This window comes from Myotis nattereri (assembly GCF_964212035.1).
Source record: "Myotis nattereri genome assembly, chromosome: X".
NCBI classification, from domain to species: domain Eukaryota; kingdom Metazoa; phylum Chordata; class Mammalia; order Chiroptera; family Vespertilionidae; genus Myotis; species Myotis nattereri.
In genome coordinates, this window is record NC_138078.1 from 33,149,478 (window position 1) to 33,169,471 (window position 19,994).

The 19,994-nt window shown below is 40.0% G+C and overlaps 1 protein-coding gene across 1 annotated transcript; it reads left to right on the plus strand.

The window, feature by feature from the left end:
• Positions 1–4,322: 4,322 nt before the first annotated feature.
• LOC308511461 (small ribosomal subunit protein mS27-like) lies at positions 4,323–6,317 on the plus strand. The gene has a single exon (XM_081081499.1). It carries the CDS (start codon positions 4,338–4,340, stop codon positions 5,412–5,414), a length of 1,077 nt encoding a protein of 358 aa, XP_080937625.1. The 5' UTR covers positions 4,323–4,337; the 3' UTR covers positions 5,415–6,317.
• The last annotated feature ends 13,677 nt before the right edge of the window (positions 6,318–19,994 follow it).

The window sequence follows — 19,994 nt, forward strand, 5'->3', positions numbered from 1 at the left end:
CTGAGAAACATCGATCAGGCTATCAATCCCCAGAAGGAAAGTACGGGAGGACGGGGGTAAGGGGAAGAGATCAACAGAAGGACTTGTATACATGTAAATAAGCCAAACCAATGGACATGGACAACGGGGGGATGGGAGCATGAGTTTGTGTGGGGGGGGAGGTTGGGGGTTAAAGGGGGGGATGATGACACATTTGTAATACCTTAACTAATAAAAAAAAAAAAAGAAAAAAAAAAAAAAAAAAAAAAAAAAAAAAAAAAAAAACATGAGGACAGTTTAAGAAAACTTTGGAACAACATGAAATGAAACAACATTTGCATCATAGGGGTACCGGAGGAAAAAGAAAGTGAGCAAGGGATAGAGAACCTATTGAATGACAGAAAACTTCCCTAAGCTGGTGAAAGAAAAAGCCACAGAAGTTCAGGAAGCAGAAAGGGTACCAATGAAGGGGAACACAAAGAGACCCACTCCAAGACACATCATAATTAAAATGGCAAACATTTGCATTGGTGGTTCAGTGGTAGAATTCTTGCCTCCCTAAAATGGCAAACATTAAGGACAAAGGGAATTTTAATGGCTGCAAGAGAAAGAGAGACTCAGTAACCTACACAGGAGTTCCCATAAGGCTATCAGCTGATTTCTCAATAGGCCAGAAGAGAATGGCATGAAGTATTCAAAGTAATGGAAATCAAGGAATTGAAACCAATAATACTCTATTCAGTTGGGTTATCATTCAAAATATATGGTGAAATAAAAAAAAATAACAGACAAAAAAAGGCTAAAGGAGTTTATTACCACTAAACAAGCATTGCAAGAAATGTTAAAGAGACTGCTATAATAATAAGAAGAAATATATATAAAAACATAACCATAAAGAATAAAAGTGGTGCCCTGACTGGTTTGGCTCAGTGGATAGAGCATCAGCCTGCAGACTGAAGGGTCCCAGGTTCAATTCCAGTCAGGGGCATGTGCCTTGGTTGCGGGCATATTCCCAGTAGGGGGTGTGCAGGAGGCAGCTGATCAATGATTCTTTCTCATCAGTGTTTCTAACTCTCTATCCCTCTCCCTTTCTCTCTGTAAAAAATCAATCCTATCTAATAAAAGAGAAACATGGTAATTGGCGTACGACCGCTACCCTTCCCATTGGCTAATCAGGGTGATATGCAAATTAACTGCCAGCCAAGATGGCGGCCGGCAGCCAGGCAGCTTAAACTGAACATGAGGCTTGCTTGCTTCAGTGACGGAGTACTCCAACGTTCCCCACCTGCCTTGCCAGCCTCTGAGCCTGCAGTTTGAACATTGTAACAAATATAGAAGCGAAACAAAACCCCAGAAACCTGCTTTCAGCGAGCCCGGGATCTCAGACCTGGAGTTGATACAGAGTTTTGATTATAGAACCGAAATAAACCAGATACCTACTTTCAGAAGCTGAGGCCTCAGAGCTGGAGCCAAGCCTCAGAGCTAAAGCTGGCCCAGAATAAAAAAGAAAAAAAAAGAAAAAAGGAGCAGTTGGGAGCTTCAGTCCCAGCCTGAAAACAGCCCTCAGCCCCTCACCCAGACTGGCCAGGCACCCCAGTGGGGACCCCCACCCTGATCCAGGACACCCTTCAGGGCAAACTAGCCAGCCCCGACCCATGCACCAGGCCTCTATTCTATATAGTAAAAGGGTAATATGCCTCCCAGCACTCGGATCAGCGGAGCCGCGAGGCCTCCCGGCACCAGGATCAGTGTGACAGGGGGCAGCGCCCAAACCCCCTAATCGCCCTGCGGCTCTGTGTGTGACAAGGGTTGGGGCCACAACCTCCCTATCGGCCCTGCTCTGTTCCTGACAGGGGAAAGCACCCCAACCCCCTGATTGGCCCTGCTCTGTGCCTGATAGGGGGGGAGCTCCCCAACCACCTGATCACCCTGCGGCTCTGTGTGTGACAGGGTGCGGTGCCCCAACGCCCCCACCCCACGGGCCCTGCTCTGTGTGTGATGGGGTAGAGCCATAACCTCCCCATCGGCCCTGCCCTGAGTGTGAGAGTGGCGGCGCCCCAACCCCCTGATCGGCCCTCCTCTGTGGGTGATAGAGGGTGGCGCCCCAACCCCCTGATCCGCCCTGCTCTGTGCATGACAGGGGGGAGCTCCCCAACCCCCTGATGGGCCTGCTCTGTGCGTGACAGGGGGCAGCGCCCCAACCCCCTGATTGGCCCTGCTCTGTGCATTCCAGGAGGTGGCACCGCAACCTCCCCATCGACCCTGCCTTGAGTGTGACAGGGGGCAGTACCTCAACCCCCCAGTCGGCCCTACCCTGAGCATGACTGAGGGTGGCATTGCAACCTCCCGATCTGCCCTGCTCTGTGCATGACAGGAGGCGGCACCCCAACTCCCCAATCGGCCCTGCTCTGAGCCTGACCAGGGGCTGCACCTAGGGATTGGGCCTGCCCTCTGCCACCCGGGAGCAGGCCTAAGCCAGCAGGTCGTTATCTCCCGAGGGGTCCCAGACTGCGAGAGGGCACAGGCCGGGCTGAGGGACCCCCGCCCCTCCCCCCCGAGTGCACAAATTTTTGTGCTCCGGGCCTCTAGTAAAGTATATTTTAGAAAAAGAATAAAAGTGGAAATGAATATGTGCCTATCAATAGTAATCTTAAATGTAAATGGATTAAATACTCCAATCAAAAGACATAGGGTAGCTGAAGAATAAGAAAACATGAGCCATATACTAGTATATGATGTCTACAAAAGACCCACCTCAGAAAAACATGATGCACACAGGATGAAAGTCAAGGGATGGAAAAAGTTTTCCATGAAAATGGAAATGAAAAAAAAATCTGGGGGAGCAATACTTATATCTGAGAACATAGACTTTAAAAAAGGCCATAACAAGAAAAAAAAAGGCCATTACATAATAGTAAAGGGATCAATCCAAGAAGAGGTCATAACCATGGTAAACACTTATGCAAACAATATTAGAGCACCTAAATATATAAAAAAGCTCTTGGAGGAATTTAAGAGAGAGATCAACAGCAATACAGTTATGGTAGGGTAATTTAACATCACATTGACATCACTGGGTAGATCTTCCAGACAAAAAATCAACAAGAAAACAGAGACCACAAACAACACACTAGATCAGATGCATATAACTGACATTTATAGAACATTTCACCTCAAAGCTTCAGAATATAGTTTTCTGAGGTGAACAAGGGACATTCTCAATGATAGACCACATGTTAGCACACAAAATAAGTCTACACAAGTTCCAAAGACAAGAAGAAAAAAATAAAATGCACCCAAAGGATTCAAATCATATCAAACATCTTTGCAGATCACAATGGCATGAAACTAGAAATCAACCTCAATAAAAACATTCAAAAACATTCAAACACATGAAAGCTAAACAGTATGTTACTAAACAATGAAACTTAAAAAAATAGAAATAAAAATACTTTATGGAAAAAAATGAAAATGAACACACAACAACCCAAAACATGGGACAGAGCAAAAGCTGTGAGGGAAGTTATAGTATTACAGGCCTACCTCAAGAATCAAGAAAAAACTCTAATAAACTATCTAACACTACAAATAAAATAATGAGAAAATGAACAAGAAAAACTGAGAGTATGTAGAAGGAAGGAAATAATAAGGATCAGGGCAGAAATAAATGATATGGAGATGAAAATAAAATACAAAAGATCAATGACTCCAAGAGCTGATTCTTTGAAAAGATAAACAAGATTGATGAACACATAGCCAGATTCATTAAGAGACAAAGAGAGAGGACCCAAATAAATAAAATCAGATGCAAAAGAAGTGAGGTAACAACTGATACCACAGACTTACAAAGGACTGTAAGAAACTACTATGCTCAACTATATGCCAACAAGCTGGACAAACTGGACAAAATGGACAAATTCCTAGAAAAATACAATCTTCCAAAACTGAATCAGGAAGAATCAGAAAACCTGAATAGGTCAATAACAATTGGAGATACTTAAGCAGTAGTAAAAAAAAATATTCCCAGTAAATAAAAGCCTTGGTCTCGATGGCTTCACCAGGGAATTTCACCAAATATTCAAAGAACTAACACCCATACTCCTCAAACTATTCCATAAAATCCAAGAGCAAGGAACATTTCCAAGCTCTTTTTACAAGGCCAGTGTTATCCTAATTCCAAACACAGATAAAGACTCTACAAAAAAAAGCGGCACGGGGTCCTCCTGGCGCGGAGAGTGCCTCTGCCTCACCTCTCCCTAACAGGTAAAAGGTGTCTGCTTTCTGCAGCATACGTGGACAGCCAGAAATGGGAAGCAAGAGAAAAAGAAGATTGTCACCTCGCTGATCTGGCATCTTTAATGGATAAAACATACGAGAAAAAGTTGCCTGTTAGTTCTTTAACAATATCACGGTTTGTGGACATTTCATCTCGAGAAGAGATAGATCATGCAGAATATTACCTTTACAAATTCCGGCACAGCCCCAATTGCTGGTACCTGAGAGACTGGACTATCCACACCTGGATTAGGCAGTGCCTAAAATATGGTGCACAAGACAAGGCCTTATACACTCTTGTAAATAAGGTCCAATATGGAATTTTCCCAGATAACTTTACATTCAATTTACTGATAGATTATTTCATAAAGAAAGAAAATTACCAAGATGCTTTATCCGTGGTTTTTGAGGTCATGATGCAAGAAGCCTTTGAAGTACCTTCCACCCAGCTTCTCTCCCTCTATGGTTTGTACCACTGCCTGGCAAAGAAGACAGACTTCACTTGGGAAGAGGAGAGGAACTTCGGTGCATCCCTATTACTCCCAGGCCTAAAGCAAAAGAACTCAGTGGGTTTGAGTTCCCAGCTGTATGGCTATGCACTTCTGGGGAAGATGGAACTGCAGCGAGGGCTGCGGGCTGTGTACCACAACATGCCTCTGCTGTGGCCACCAGGCTACCTTGACAGAGCCCTCCAGGTGATGGAGAAGGTGGCCTCCTCCCCAGAAGATGGAAAGCTATGTAGAGAAGCGCTCGACGTGCTGGACAGAGCGCTGCAGGCTCTGATGGCTCCAGCCCAGGAGTCCTTAGAGGAACAGCCCCAAGGAGGGGAGGACAGCCAGGGCCCAGAAGAGCTGGTGGAGCAGTTGGACGTGGAAGAAACCGAACAGTCCAAGCTTCCCCGCTACCTGGAGCGATTTAAGGCCTTACATTCCCAGCTTCAGGCTCTGGGCAAAGTTGAGTCAGAGAGCCTTTTGACGCTAACCACCCAGCGCATCAAAGACCAGCTGCCCGCCTGTGAAGCAGAGGGCATCGCCACCTACGAGCAGAAGCTGCAGCAGTGGCATCGGGATTTGTTGTACTTGGTTCAGCGGGAACAGGAGTTCAGGGAGAAGGCGAAGCAGGAGTACCTGGCTCGACAAGCAACAAAGGCGGCTGCCTAACAGGGCCCCACGGCCCAGCCCCACCACAGGAACTTCACCAGCCCCATCATGGGTTCACTGTGACCGTGATGGCAGCCTCAGCCTCCTCCATCCGCCTTCTCCTCCTGTAAGCCGTCCACCTGTGCGAGGAACACCGAGGTGTTCTACAGACAGAGGCCTTGTGTCTGCCCGTGCAGGCTGCCCACTCTTAGTTCCAGGGGCTGCGGAACTAGGAAAGCAGTCAGACTGCAGCCACCAGCTACCTCGGCGCTCCTGACGGGGTGCCAGGGTTCAGGTTCCAGTCTCAAGCACAGGCTTTCGAATGGTCTCTCTCCCCCCACCCGAGGCAAACTGCACGTCCTGGGACTTCGGTCCCTTCTCCTCTCTGGGGCCGTCTCCACATTCTCCTTCCCTGTGTCTCACCCAGACCTGAACTGGGAGAAGGTCAGTCAATGGCTTTCAAATTGCAGGAACCTCGGTGGCATTTTAGAATGTACGGACTCTTGAGGAGAAAGCTAGTCTCCTTGGCTGGGAGCTTCTCCGTCATGTTGAGGTACCTTTTTCCAACCCATTGTCTCAGCTCCTTCATTAAGTAGGTCAGATGAGCCTTTTGTGCACGCACACATACACCCACACACATGCACGCACACATACACCCACACACACGCACGCACACATACAGCTTGTGAACACACATCTCAGAGAAGTTGCAAAAAATCTGGGACAGCAGGGGCTTCCAGTGCATGGGAGAATGGGTAATTATCAAACCCTCAGGAGGCCAACATTCCTGAAGTTTCTCTGTGAAAGGGGTTGGGGTAGCTCTTGCTTGCTGTGTAATTTTGCCTTTAAGTGCAGTGTACTTCTATCCTGGATTGCGGTCTTTTATCAACAACCTGTGGAAATAAATGTTCTTGGATTCTTAAAAAAAAAAAAAAAAAAAGACTCTACAAAAAGAAAAAAATTACAGGTCAATTTCCCTGAGTAACATAGGTACTAAAATCCTCAACAAAATATTAGCAAATTGGATCCAGCAATATATTAAAAAGATCATACACCATGACCAAGTGGGATTTATTCCAAGGATTCAAGGTTGGTGCAATATTCACAAATCAATAACTGTGATACATCACATAAGCAAAATTAAAAGACAAAAACCACATGATCATATCAATAGACACAGAAAAAGCATTCGGCAAATTTCAATAAAATTTTTGATAAAATCTCTCAGCAAAGTGGGAAAAGAGGGATCACACCTCAACATAATAAAGGCCATATATGACAAACCTACAACCAATGTAATTCTCAAGGGGCAAAAACTATAAGCATTCCCCCTAAGAACAGGAACAAGACAGGGATGTCAATTTTCACCACTCTTATTCAACATAGTACTGGAAGTCTTAACCATAGCAGTCACGCAAGAAGAAAAAAAGAAAATGCACCTAAATTTGAAAGGAGGAAGTAAAATTGTCATTATTTGCAGATGACATGATGGTATACATAGAAGACCCTAAAGACGCCACCAAAATACTACTAGATTTAATAAATGAATTTGGCAGTGTAACAGGACACAAAATTAGCTCCCAAAAATTGATGGCATTTTTATACACCAATAATGATCTCTCAGAAAGAGAAACAAAAAGAAAACAATGATTTTTAACATTGCAACAAAAAATTAAGATACTTAGGCGTAAACTTAATCAAGGAGGTAAAAGACCTGTACTCAGAAAACTCCAGGACATTGAAAAGTGGAGGAATATATAAACAAGTGGAAAAATGTACCATGTTCATGTATTGGTAGAATTAACATCTTTAAAATGTCCATTCTACCTGAAGAAATCTATAGATTCAATGCAATCCCTATTAAAATACCAATGGTATATTTCACAAATCTAGAACAAATGTTCCTAAAATTCATATGGAATCAAAAAAGACCATGAATAGCTACAGCAGAACATAGTTGGAAAGATCACAATATTGGATATCAACTTATACTATAAAACCACTGTAATCAAAACAGTCTGGTACTGGCACAAGAACCGGCATAGAGGTCAAAGGATCAGAAACAGTGAACCTGTAAGTCAGCTGAAGCAATTATGCTCAATTAATATTTGACAAGGGAGGCAAGAGTATACAATAGAGTAAAGATAGTCTCTTAAGTATATGGAGGTGTAATAATTGGGCAGGTACATGCAAAAGAATGTCACTAGACCACCAACTTACCCCATACACAAGAATAAATTCAAAATGGATAAAAGAGTTCAATGTAAGTCATGAAACTATAAAAATCCTATAATAATATGTAGGCAGCAAAATATTAGAATTTAGCATAGTTTTCACAGATATATTTCCTAGGGCAAAGAAAACTAAGGAAAAAATTAAAAAATATGACTGCATCAAACTAAAAAGCTTCTGCACAGCAAAAGAAACCAACATCAAATTGAAAAGGGAACCCATTGCATGGGAGAACATTTTTGCCAATTATACATCTGATAAGGGATTAATCTCTAAAATATATAAGGTACTCATACAACTCAACAAAAGTAAAATAAACAGTGCAATTAAAAATGGGCAGAGGACCTAAATAGATACTTCTCCAAATAAGACATGCAGATGGCCAAGAGACATATGAAAAATGCTCAATGTCACTAAATATCAGAGAGATGCAAATTAAATTGACAATAAGGTACCATCCCACACCTGCCGGAATGGTTATCATCAATAAATCAATGAATGACAAATGCTGGCAAAGATGTGGAGAAAAATAAAGCCTCATATACATTGCTGGTGTGAATACAGATTGGTGCAGCCACTACAGAAAACAGTGTGGGAACTGCCACTTGATGCTGTGATCCCACATGTCGAAATATATCCTAAGAAGGCAGAAACACCAATCAGAAAGAATATATTCACCCCTATGTTCATAGAAAAATTTACAATAGCTAAGATCTGAAAACATCCTAAGTGCCTATCAGTAGATGAATAGATTTTTAAAAAGCTGTGGTATAAGCCAGTCAGAGAATGACAAGTATCCCATGATCTCACTTATATGGGGAACCTAATGGACAAAATAAATGGATGAACAGAATAGATCCACAAACATAGAAGCATAGAACAGACTGTGTAATTTCAGTGGGAAGGCAGGGGAAGGTGGGAAGGTAAGAAGAGATCAGAGAACTTATATGCATAACCCATAGACACAGATAATGGGAGGTAAAGGCCAGGGTCAAGGGGTGGAGGTGGGTTACAAGAGGCCAATGCGGGTGGAAATGGGATCTATGTAATACTTTCAACAATAAAGATTTTTTAAAAATCTGTGACACTTTTACATGATGGAATACTATGCAGCTGTAAAAAAGGATCTCTTACCATTTGAGACAGCATGGAGAAACCTAAAGAGTTTCATGCTAAATGAATTAAGCTAATCAGAGAAAGAAAATATCACATGATCTAACTTATATGTGGAATCTAATGAGCAAAATAAACTGAAAAATAGGATAGAGCAGATGGTGTGGAGGCATGGAACAGACTGAGAAATATCAGAAGAAAGGTGGGAGGTGGTAAGAGATTGACCAAAGTTTTTGTATGCATATATGCAAAGCCCATAGAGAAACAATACTCTGGGGGAGTCCTGAGGAGGGGGCTGGAGCAGTTGAGAGTGTCAATAGGAGAAAAAAGGGTAAATTTATAGTACTTTCAACAATAAAATCTAAAAAAGAAAAATAAATAAATAGCATTGAGCATCATGGTGACAAAAAGTATGTCTTAATTTGTAAATTTCTTATTGAATGTAACAAGCATATAGAGATCCAACTTTTTTACACTTTATTGTTCCTATTGTTCCAATAATGTAAATAGAGCTAGATAACACTGTAATCATAACAATGTTATAAATGTCCAAGTTATGAATGATTATATGAGTAACTTTTTAATGACTTCGCTTCTTTTGGAGAGAATGTTTTCATTATTCAATAGCAACAAACTTCTAGAGATTACTTTTTAAGAATATAGGACTTGGGACAAATTCCATCACATAAAGCAATTCTGTGTAGGCCAAAATAGTATGTTACCATAGCAGTGAATATGGTTATTAATGTAAAACATATGGCTTGGAAAAAAAAAACTGCATTTCACAGTAAATTAGAGCTCCATCAAGGATTTGAGAGGTCTAATTATTTCTCAGTAGCCTGTCTTCACTCTAATCACAACAATAATAGGATGAAGCTGAGCTCATGTTGTATAAAAATAAATTTCTTTAAAAAACCTATTTTTGGAGAGTCAAGATGGCAGCCAGCAGGGCAGCAGTGAGGGGGAGAGTGTGAGTGAGGGAGGGAGTAAGAGGGGAGTTTGTGGATGTGTGGGTTGTATGTGTGAGTGAGGGACAGTTGGATCCTGCAGGAGTCTCTGGGACTGGCAAACCAGGCTCTTGTAGATGGAAAGCCCCTGCTAATGCTGGCAGCACTCCCAGGGCTGCTGGCTCTGGCACAGAAGCCATGAGATCTTGAAAGGGAGAACTGCAGTGACTGGGATCCTAGCCTCACCACCACCCAGACTGGCCTCAGACACCATATTGGAACCTACAGCCACTCAGGTCAAAAAAATTACTACCTCATCTGCAGACCCACAGACACCAGGACTGTAGCCTTCTTGCGTCTCAGAGTGCAATCCTCTCCCACCAAACTGCAGCATCAGCCACACACACCATGAGTCCTGGCACCTGGACCCACCAGTGACATTCAGGGTGTATGACTTTACCACCCAACTGCCACTTAGGTTTTGGGCCCCATGCATCCCAGTGCATGGGCCCCCTGGTGAATCTCAGAGTGCACGATCCTCCTGCCAAGCCCACCGCTTCAGCCACAGGCCCCGCAGGACTCCACGCCTTTATCCTCTGAGAGCAAAAATGGGGAGACAAAGTAACAACCCCCAAAGGAAAGAAAAGGAGGAATTGTCAGAAAATGTGCTAAATGAAATAGAGGCATGTAATACATCAGAAAAGGAATTCAGAGTAAGGGTCATACAGTTCATAAATTGGCTGGATAAAAAAATTAACAACTTATGTAGAAAATCAAGAATTATATAGCTACAATAAAAAACACAATGGAAGCTTGAACACTAGACTAGAAGTGGACACTGAATTAGTGAGTTAGAAGACAAGGCAAAGAAACACACCCAATCTGAACAGCAATTGGAGAAAAATATTACAAAGCAGGAAGAGAGGCAGAGGAGCTTTGGGACAACATGAAATGAAGTAACATACATATAATAGGGGTGCCAGAACTACAAAAAGAGGAGCAAAGATTAGAAAACCTATTTTAAGAAATAATGAAAGAAAATTTCCCTGACTTGGGGAAGAAAAAGTCACACAAGCACAGAGAGTTCCAAACAAGATGAACCTTAAAAGACCCACACCAAATACATCATAATTACAATGGCAAAGATTAACAACAAAGAGAGGATCTTAAAAGGAGAGAGAGAGAGAGAGAGAGAGGGAGAGAGAGACCTACAAGGGATCTCCCATTAGATTATCAAATGATTTCTCAACGGAAACACATCAGGCCACAAGGAAATGGGATAAAGTATACAAAATGATGCAAAGCAAGGAATTGAATTTGAGAATACTCTATATAGGAAGGCTATCATTCAAAATTAATGGGGAAATCAGGAGCTTCACAGACAAAGAAAGCCTCAAGGAGTGTATCACTACCAAGCCAACAATGGAAGAAATGCTAATGGGACTGTTGTACAAAGAAGAAATAGATTAGGAAGAAGGAACACAGGCATAAATAATAAAAATAGCAAGAAACAGCTATCTATCAATAATAACCTTAAGTATAAATGGACTAAATGCTCCAATCAAAAGACACTGAGTGGCTGAATGGATAAGAGAACTTGACCCATATATATGCTGTCTACAAGAGACCCACCTCAGAACAAGGGACTCACACTGACTGAAAGTGAAGGGGTGGGAAAATATTTTTCAGGAAAATAGAAATGAAAAAATATTAGGGTAGCAATACTTATATCTGACCAAATAGACATCAAAGTGAAGGCCATAACAAGAGATAAGGAAGGCCACTTCATAATATTAAAGGGATCAATACAACAAGAGGATATAACCCTGGTAAACATACATGCACCCAATGCAGGAGCACCCAAATACATACAAAAATTGTGGAAAATATCAAAGGAGAGGTTGACAACAATACAATCATAGTAGGGGACCACTGACATCACTGGATAAATCCTCTAGATAAGAAATCAACAAAGAAACAGCAATCCTAAATGAATCACAGATAATATGGACTTAATTGACATCTTCAGAACATTTCACCCCAAAGCTAGGGAATATACATTCTTCTCATGTGCACATGGGAAATTTTCAAAGATAGGCCACATATTGGGACACAGGCAAAGTATTTTCATTATCAAACATCATCTCAGACCACAATGACATAATACTAGAAATCAACTACAATAAAACAAACAAACAAAAAAACTTCAAACACTTGGGGACAAAATAGAATGCTAATAAACAATGACTGGGTTACCAAAGAGATCAAAGAAGAAATTAAAAACATCCTGGAAACAAATGACAATGAAAGCACAACAATCCAAAGTCTATGAGACACAGTGAAAGCAGTCCTGAGAGGTAAGTTCATAGCTCTACAGGCCTACCTCAAAATAACAAAAAAAGGTAACAAATTATATAATTCTACAACTTAAAGAATTAGAAAGAGAGCAACAAGGAAGGAACACAGTGAGGAGAAGGAAGGACATAATAAAGAGCAAAGGGGAAATAAATGACATAGAGACCAAAAAAAAAAAAGCAAAAAAACAAACAATACAAAACATCAATAAAACCAAGAGGTGGTTCTTTGAAAGGATAAACAAGGTTGATGAACCTCTAGCCAGGCTCATAAAGAAGCAAACAGAGGGGACCCAATTAAACAAAATCAGAAATGAAAGGGGCAAAATAACAACAGACCCCACAGAAATACAAAGAATTGTAAAAAATACTATGAACAACTCTATTCCAACAAACTGGTCAACCTAGAAGAAATGGACATATTCCTAGAAAAAATATGACCTTCTAAAACTCAATCAAGAAGAATAAAAAAAAAACTGAATAGGCCAATAACTATGGGGGAAATTGAAGCAGCCATCAAAAAACTTTCAGCAAACAAAAGCCCTGGGCCAGACAGCTTCACAGGAGAGTTTTACCAAACATTCAAAGAAAAAATAACACCAATCCTCCTCATATTATTCCAAAAAATTCAAAAGAAAGGCACACTTCCAAGCTCATTCTATGAATCCAGCATTACCTTAATACCAAAATGAGATAAAGACACTACAAAGAAAGAGAATTGTAGGCTAATTTCTCTAATGAACATAGATGCTGGAATCCTCAACAAAATTCTAGCAAATTGGATCCAGCACTACATTAGAAAGATCATACACCATGACCAAGTGGAATTTATTCTGAGGATGCAAGGATGGTACAATATCTACAAATCAATAAACATGATACATCACATAAAGAAACTGAGAGATAAAAATCACATAATATCAGCTGATGCAGAAAAACGCATTGAAAGAATCCAACACCCTTTCTTGATAAAAACTCTCAGTAAAGTGGGAATAGAGGGATCATAACTCAACATAATAAAAGCCTTATATGACAAACGTACAGCCAACATAATATTTACTGAGAAAAAAACTAAGACCATTTTTCCTAAGAACAGGGTCAAGACATGGATGCCCACACTTAGCACTCCTGTTCGACATAGTACTGGAAGTGCTAGCCATAGCGATCAGATAAGAAGAAATAAAAGGCATCCAAATTGGAAAAGTAGAAGTAAAACTGTCATTATTTGCATATGACATGGTTTTGTACATAGAAAACTCAAAAGACTCCATCAAGGAACTTCTAGGCCTAAGAAATAAATTTGGCAAGGTAGCAGAATACAAAATTAACACCTAGATATCTATGCCTTTTTATACAACAATAATGAACTCAAAGAAAGAGAAACTTAAAAAAAAACCATTTTCCATTGCAACCAAAAAATTAAGATACCTAGGAATAAACTTACCTAAGGAGGTAAAAGACCTGTACTCAGAAAAACCACAGGACATTGAAAAAAGAAATAGAGGAAGACATAAACAAATGCAAGAACATACCATGATCATGGATTGGTAGACTCAACATCATTAACATGTCCATACTAATGAAAGCAATCTATAGGTTCAGTGCAATCCCCATTAAAATACCAATGGAATATTCCATAGACCTAGAAAAAACTTTCCAAAAATTCATATGGAATAAAAATTTTAAAAAAAGACCCCGAATAGCCATAGCAATCTTGAGAAAGAAGGACAAAGTTGGAGGGATAACAATACCAGATATCAAGCCATGCTACAGTGCCACTGTTCCCAAAACAGCCTGGTACTGGCACAGGAATAGACATATAGACCAATGGAACTGAACAGATAACCCAGAAATTGATGCAAGCCATTATGGTCAATTAATACTTGACAAAGGAGGCAAGAGCATAAAATGGAGTCAAGACAGTCTCTTCAATAAATGGCGTTGGAAAATTGGACAAATACATGCAAAAAAAAAAAAAAAAGAAAGAAAGAAAAGAAAAGAGGAGTTTCCTTAAAAAACTGAAAATGGAACTCCCATTTGACCCTGTGATCCCACTTCTAGGAATATATCCCAAGAAACCAGAAACACCAATCAGAAAGGATATATGCACCCCTATGTTCATAGCAGCACAATTCACCATAGCTAAGATCTGGAAACAGCCTAAGTGCCCATCAGTAGATGAATGGATTAGAAAACTGTGGTACATCTACACGATGGAATACTATGCTGCTCTAAAAAGGAAGGAACTCTTACCATTTGCAACGTCATGGATGGAACTGGAGAGCATTATGCTAAGTGAAATAAGCCAGTCAATGAAGGAAAAATACCACATGATCTCACTAATTCATGGATAATAGAGACCACTATAAACTTTTGAACAATAATAGATACAGAGGCAGAGCTGCCTCAAACAGATTGTCAAACTGCAGCAGGAAGGCCCGGGAGGGTTGGGGGGCAGGAGGTAGGGGGGTAAGAGATCAACTAAAGGACTTGTATGCATGCATATAAGCATAACCAATGGACATAAGACACTGGGGGGTAGGGGAGGCTGGGGGACTGTCTAGGGCAGGGGGATAAAATGGACACATATGTAATACCCTTTGTAATACTTTAAGCAATTAAAAAAAATAAATAAATCTAAAAGGATATTTAAATGCAAAAAAAAAGAAAAGAAACTAGACCATCAACTTACACCATACACAAAAATAAACTCAAAATGGATAAAGCACTTAAAAATGAGACGGGAAACCATAAAAATATCAGACATATGTCGTAACAATATCTTTACCAATATAGCTCTTAGGACAAAGGAAACTAAGGAGAAAATAAGCAAATGGGACTACATCAAAATAAAAAGCTTGCACAAAAAAAGGAACCATTAAGAAAACAACAAGAAAGCCCACTGCTTGGGAGAACATATTGGTCAATGTTATCTCTGATAAGGGCCTAATCTCCAAAAATTTTATTTATTTATTTTACTTTTTTTCTTTATTTATTAAGGTATTACATATGTGTCCTTATCTCCTCATTTCCCCCAACCCCCCACTCATGCCCTCACCCCCCTGGTGTCTGTGTCCATTTGTTAAACTTATTGCATGCATCACCCTTTGGTTGATCTCTCCCCCTTACCCCCACCCTCCCCTACCTTCCCTCTGAGTTTTTTTTTTTTTTATTGCTTAAAGTATTGCAAAGAGTATTACATATGTCTCCTTTTTTCCCCCCCGCCCTTGACAATCCCCTGGCCTCCCCTACCCCCCAGTGTCTTATGTCCATTGTTTATGCTTATATTCATGCATACAAGTCCTTTGGTTGATCTCTTACCCACCCCCCTCCTGCCCCCCAACCCTCCCCGGCCTTCCCTCTGCAGTTTGACAATATGTTCGAGGCAGCTCTGCCTCTGTATCTATTTTTGTTCATAAGTTTATAATGGTCTTTATTGTCCAGAAATGAGTGTTCCCTCTGAGTTTTGACAGTATCTTTCTCTGGATCTGTTTATGTTCATCAATTTATGTTGCTCATTATCCACAAATAAGTGAGATCATATGATATTTATCTTTCTCTGATTGGTTTATTTCACTAAGCAAAATGCTCTCCAGTTCCATCCATGCTGTTGCAAATGGTAAGAATTCCTTCATTTTTACAACAGCATAATATTCCATTGTGTAGATGTACCACAGTTTTTTAATCCATTCATCTTCTGATGGGCACTTAGGCTGTTTCCAGATCTTAGCTATGGTAAATTGTGCTGCTATGAACATAGGGGTGCATAAATTCTTTCTGATTGGTGTTTCTAGATTCTTGGGATATATTCCTAGAAGAGGGATCACTGGGTCAAATGGAAGTTCCATTTTCAGTTTTTTGAGGAAACTCCATACTGTTCTCCATAGTGGCTGCATCAGTCTGCATTCCCACCAGCAGTGCACTAGGGTTCCTTTTTCTCCACATCCTCTCCAGCACTTGTCATTTGTTGATTTGTTGATAGCCATTCTGACAGGAGTTAGATGGTATGGCATTGTTGCTTGATTTTCATCTCTCAAATAATTAGTGACTTTGAGCATGTTTAGATGTCTCTTGACCTTCCTTATGTCCTCTTTTGAAAAGTATCTGTTTAGGTCCGTTGCCCATTTTTTTTTTATTTTTTTATTTTTAATTTTTTTATTGCTTAAAGTATTACAAAGGGTATTACATATGTGTCCATTTTATCCCCCCGCCCTAGACAGTCCCCCAGCCTCCCCTATCCCCCAGTGTCTTATGTCCATTGCGTTGCCCATTTTTTGATTGGGTTTTTTATCTTCCTTTTGTTAAGTTGTATGAGTTCCCTGTAAATGTTGGAGATTAAACCCTTATCAGTGATAACATTGGCAAATATGTTTTTCCATGCAGTGGGCTTTCTTGTTGTTTTGTTGGTGGTTTATTTTGGTGTACAAAAGCTTTTTATTTTGATGTAGTTCCATTTGTTTATTTTTTCTTTAGTTCCCATTGCCCTAGAAGCTGTATTGGTGAAGCTATTGCTTTGGCATATGTCTGAGATTTTGCTGCTTGTGGATTCCTCTAAGATTTTTATGATTTCCCATCTTATACGTAAGTCTTTTATTCATTTTCAGTTTATTTTTGTGTATGGTGTAAGTTGGTGGCCTAGTTTCATTTTTTGCATACACCTGTCCAAATTTCCCAACACCATTTATTGAAGAGAATGTCTTGACTCCATTGTATGTTCTTGCCTCCTTTGTCAAATATTAATTAAGCATAGTGATTTGGGTATATTTCTGGGTTCTCTCTTCTATTCCATTGGTCTATTTGTCTGTTCTTGTGCCAGTACCAGGCATTTTTGAGAACAGTGGCTTTGTAATACAGCTTGATATGTGGTATTGTGATTCCCTCCAACTTTGGTCTTCTTTCTCAGAATTGCTGAAGCTATTCAGGGTGTATTTCTTATTCCATAAAAATTTTTGGAGAGTTCGTTCTAGGTCTCTGAAATATGCTGTTGGTATTTAAATGGGTAGTGCATTGAATCAATACATTGCTTTTGGTAGTATGGATATTTTAGTGATGTAGATTCTACCAATCCATGAGCACGGCATGTTCTTCCATCTGTTTATGTCTTCCTCTATCTCTTTTTTCAGTGTACTGTAGTTTTCTGAGTACAGATCTTTTACTCTCCTTAGTTAAGTTTATTCCTAGGTATCTTTTTTTTTTGGTGTGATGGTAAATTGGATTGTTTTTTTTAATCCCTCTTTCTGTAAGTTCACTATTGGTACATAAAAATGCCATAGATTTCTTGTCGTTAATATTGTCTCCTTTTATATTGCCAAATTTTTTATTAAGTCTAATAATTTTTTAATGGAGTCTTTAAAGTTTTCTATGTACAGTATGATGTCATCTGTGAATAATGACACTTTTACATCTTCTTTTCTAATTTGGGTACCTTTTATTTCTTCTTCTTGTCTAATTGCTTTGGCTAGCACTTCCAGTGCTATGTTGAACAGGAGTGGTGAAAGTGGGCATCCCTGTCTCATTCCTGTTCTTAGGTAAAATGGTTTTTTTTCCCCATTGAGTTTGATATTGGCTGTAGATTTTTCATATAAGGCTTTTATTATATCGAGTTATGATCCCTCTATTCTCACTTTGCTGAGGGTTTTTATCAAGAAAACGTGTTGAATTTTGTCAAATGCTTTTTCTGCGTCATTTGATATGACTGTGATTTTTATCCCTCAATTTGCTTATGTGATGTATCACGTTTATTTAATTGTGGATATTGTACCATCCTTGAATCCCCACAATAAATCCTACTTGGTCATGGAGTATGGTTTTTCTAGATTTGCTAGAATTTTGTTGAGGATTTTGGCATCTATGTACATGAGGGATATTGGCCTGTAATTCTCTTTCTTTGTGTTGTCTTTATCTGGTTTTGGGATTAGGGTAATGCTGGCTTCATAGAAAGAGCTTGGAAGTGTGCCTTTCTCTCAAATTTTTTGAAATAGTCTGAGGAGGATATGTTTTATTTGCTCTTTGAGTGTTTGGTAAAACTCCCTTGTGAAGTAGACTGGTCCTGGGATTTTGTTTGCTGGAAGCTTTTTGATTACTACTTCAATTTCCTTCATAGTGTTCAGCCTATTGAGTTTTTTAGATTCTTCCTGATTGAGTTTTGGAAGGTCACATTTTTCTAGAAATATGTCCATTTCCTCTAGGTTGTCTAGTTTGTTGGAATAGAGTTGTTCATAGTATTTTTTTTTTAACAATACTTTGTATTTCTGTGGGGTCTGTTGTTATTTTGCCTCTTTCATTTTTGCCTAATCTCCAAAATTTACAGGGAACTCATACAACTTAACAAAAGGAAAATAAACAATGTAACAGAAAAATGGGCAAAGGACTTAAATAGACACTTTTCTAAAGTGGACATACAGAAGGTCAAGAGACATGAAAATATGCTCAAAGTCACTAATCATCTGCGAGATTGCAAATCAAAATGACAATAAGATACCATCTCACACCTTTCAGAATGGTTATCATCAACAAATGACAAGTGATGGCGAGGATGTAGTGAAAAAGGGACCCTCGTGCACTGCTTGTGGGAATGCAGACTGGTGCAGTCACTGTGGCAAACAGTATGCCGTGGACAAACTACGGCCCGTGGGCCGGATCAGGCCCGTTTGAAATGAATAAAACTAAAAAAAAAAAAAAAAAAAAAAAGACCGTACCCTTTTATGTAATGATGTTTACTTTGAATTTATATTAGTTCACACAAACACTCCATCCATGCTTTTGTTCCGGCCCTCCGGGCCAGTTTAAGAACCCATTGTGGCCCTCGAGTCAAAAAGTTTGCCCACCCCTGGATAGAGTCTCCTCAAAAATTTAAAAATGGAACTCCCATTTGACCCAGTAATCCCACTGATAAGAATATATCCCAAGAGTTCAGAAACACCAATCAGAAAGGATATATGCACCCCTATGTTCATAGCAGCATAATTTACTATAGCTAATATTTGGAAACAGCCTAAGTGCCCATCTGCAGATGAATGGATCAAAAAATTGTGGTACATCTACATAATTAACTACTACACTGCTTAAAAAAAGAAGGAACTCTTATTATCTACAACAGCTTGGATGGACATGGAGAGCATTTGCTTAGCAAAATAAGCCAATTGGAGAAAGACAAATATCACATGATCTCACCCATTGTGGAATATAATTAGCATCATAAACTTATGAACAAAAGTAGATCTAGGAACAGAGAAGCATTGAACAGACTGTGAAACTTCAGAGGGAAGGTAGGGAAGGGGGGTTAAGAGATCAACCAAAAGACTTGTATGCATGCATATAAGTATAACCAATAATCACAGACTCTAAGGGGATATGGGCATGTTCTGGGGGATGGGGGTGGCCAGGCAGAGGTCAAAGGAGGAAAAAGAAGACATATGAAATACTATATGTAATATTTTAAACAATAATGAATTTTTTAAAAACCTATTTTTTTCCTAGAGGAAGTAAACAGATTCCTCTATATGCCATGGTCCACAATTCCATCATGTCATGACTGAAAAAACTGCAATACACTAGAAAGACATTTCCCTCCCAGCTCATCCACAAAATTTCTCTTCTGTTTTCTACTTTTTTCTTATATTGCAGTGATAATTTAGATATCACCACAATTGATCAGTTATCTAGTAAACATTAGAGCTCATTCTGGGGGAAAGGAAGGAAAAACAAACAAGCAAGCAAAGACTGAACTTTCTGTAAAATTTTATCCTACAACTAGAGGCCCAGTGCACAGATACGTGCACTGGTGGGGTCACTCGGCATGGCCTGTGGGGATCTGGCCAAAACTGGCAGTCCAATGCTGTGTGCCCCTCCTGCCTGCCACTCCTGCCTACCGCTCCTGCTCATCCTGGCCCATTTTGCCTGCCACTGCTTCTGCTCAGTAGGCTCGCTGCCACTCTCCTGTGGTCTCCAGAATG

What these genes read in the sequence shown, in the direction of transcription:
- LOC308511461 (XM_081081499.1), top strand. Translation starts at nt 4,338, where the DNA reads ATGGATAAAACATACGAGAAAAAGTTGCCTGTTAGTTCTTTAACAATA.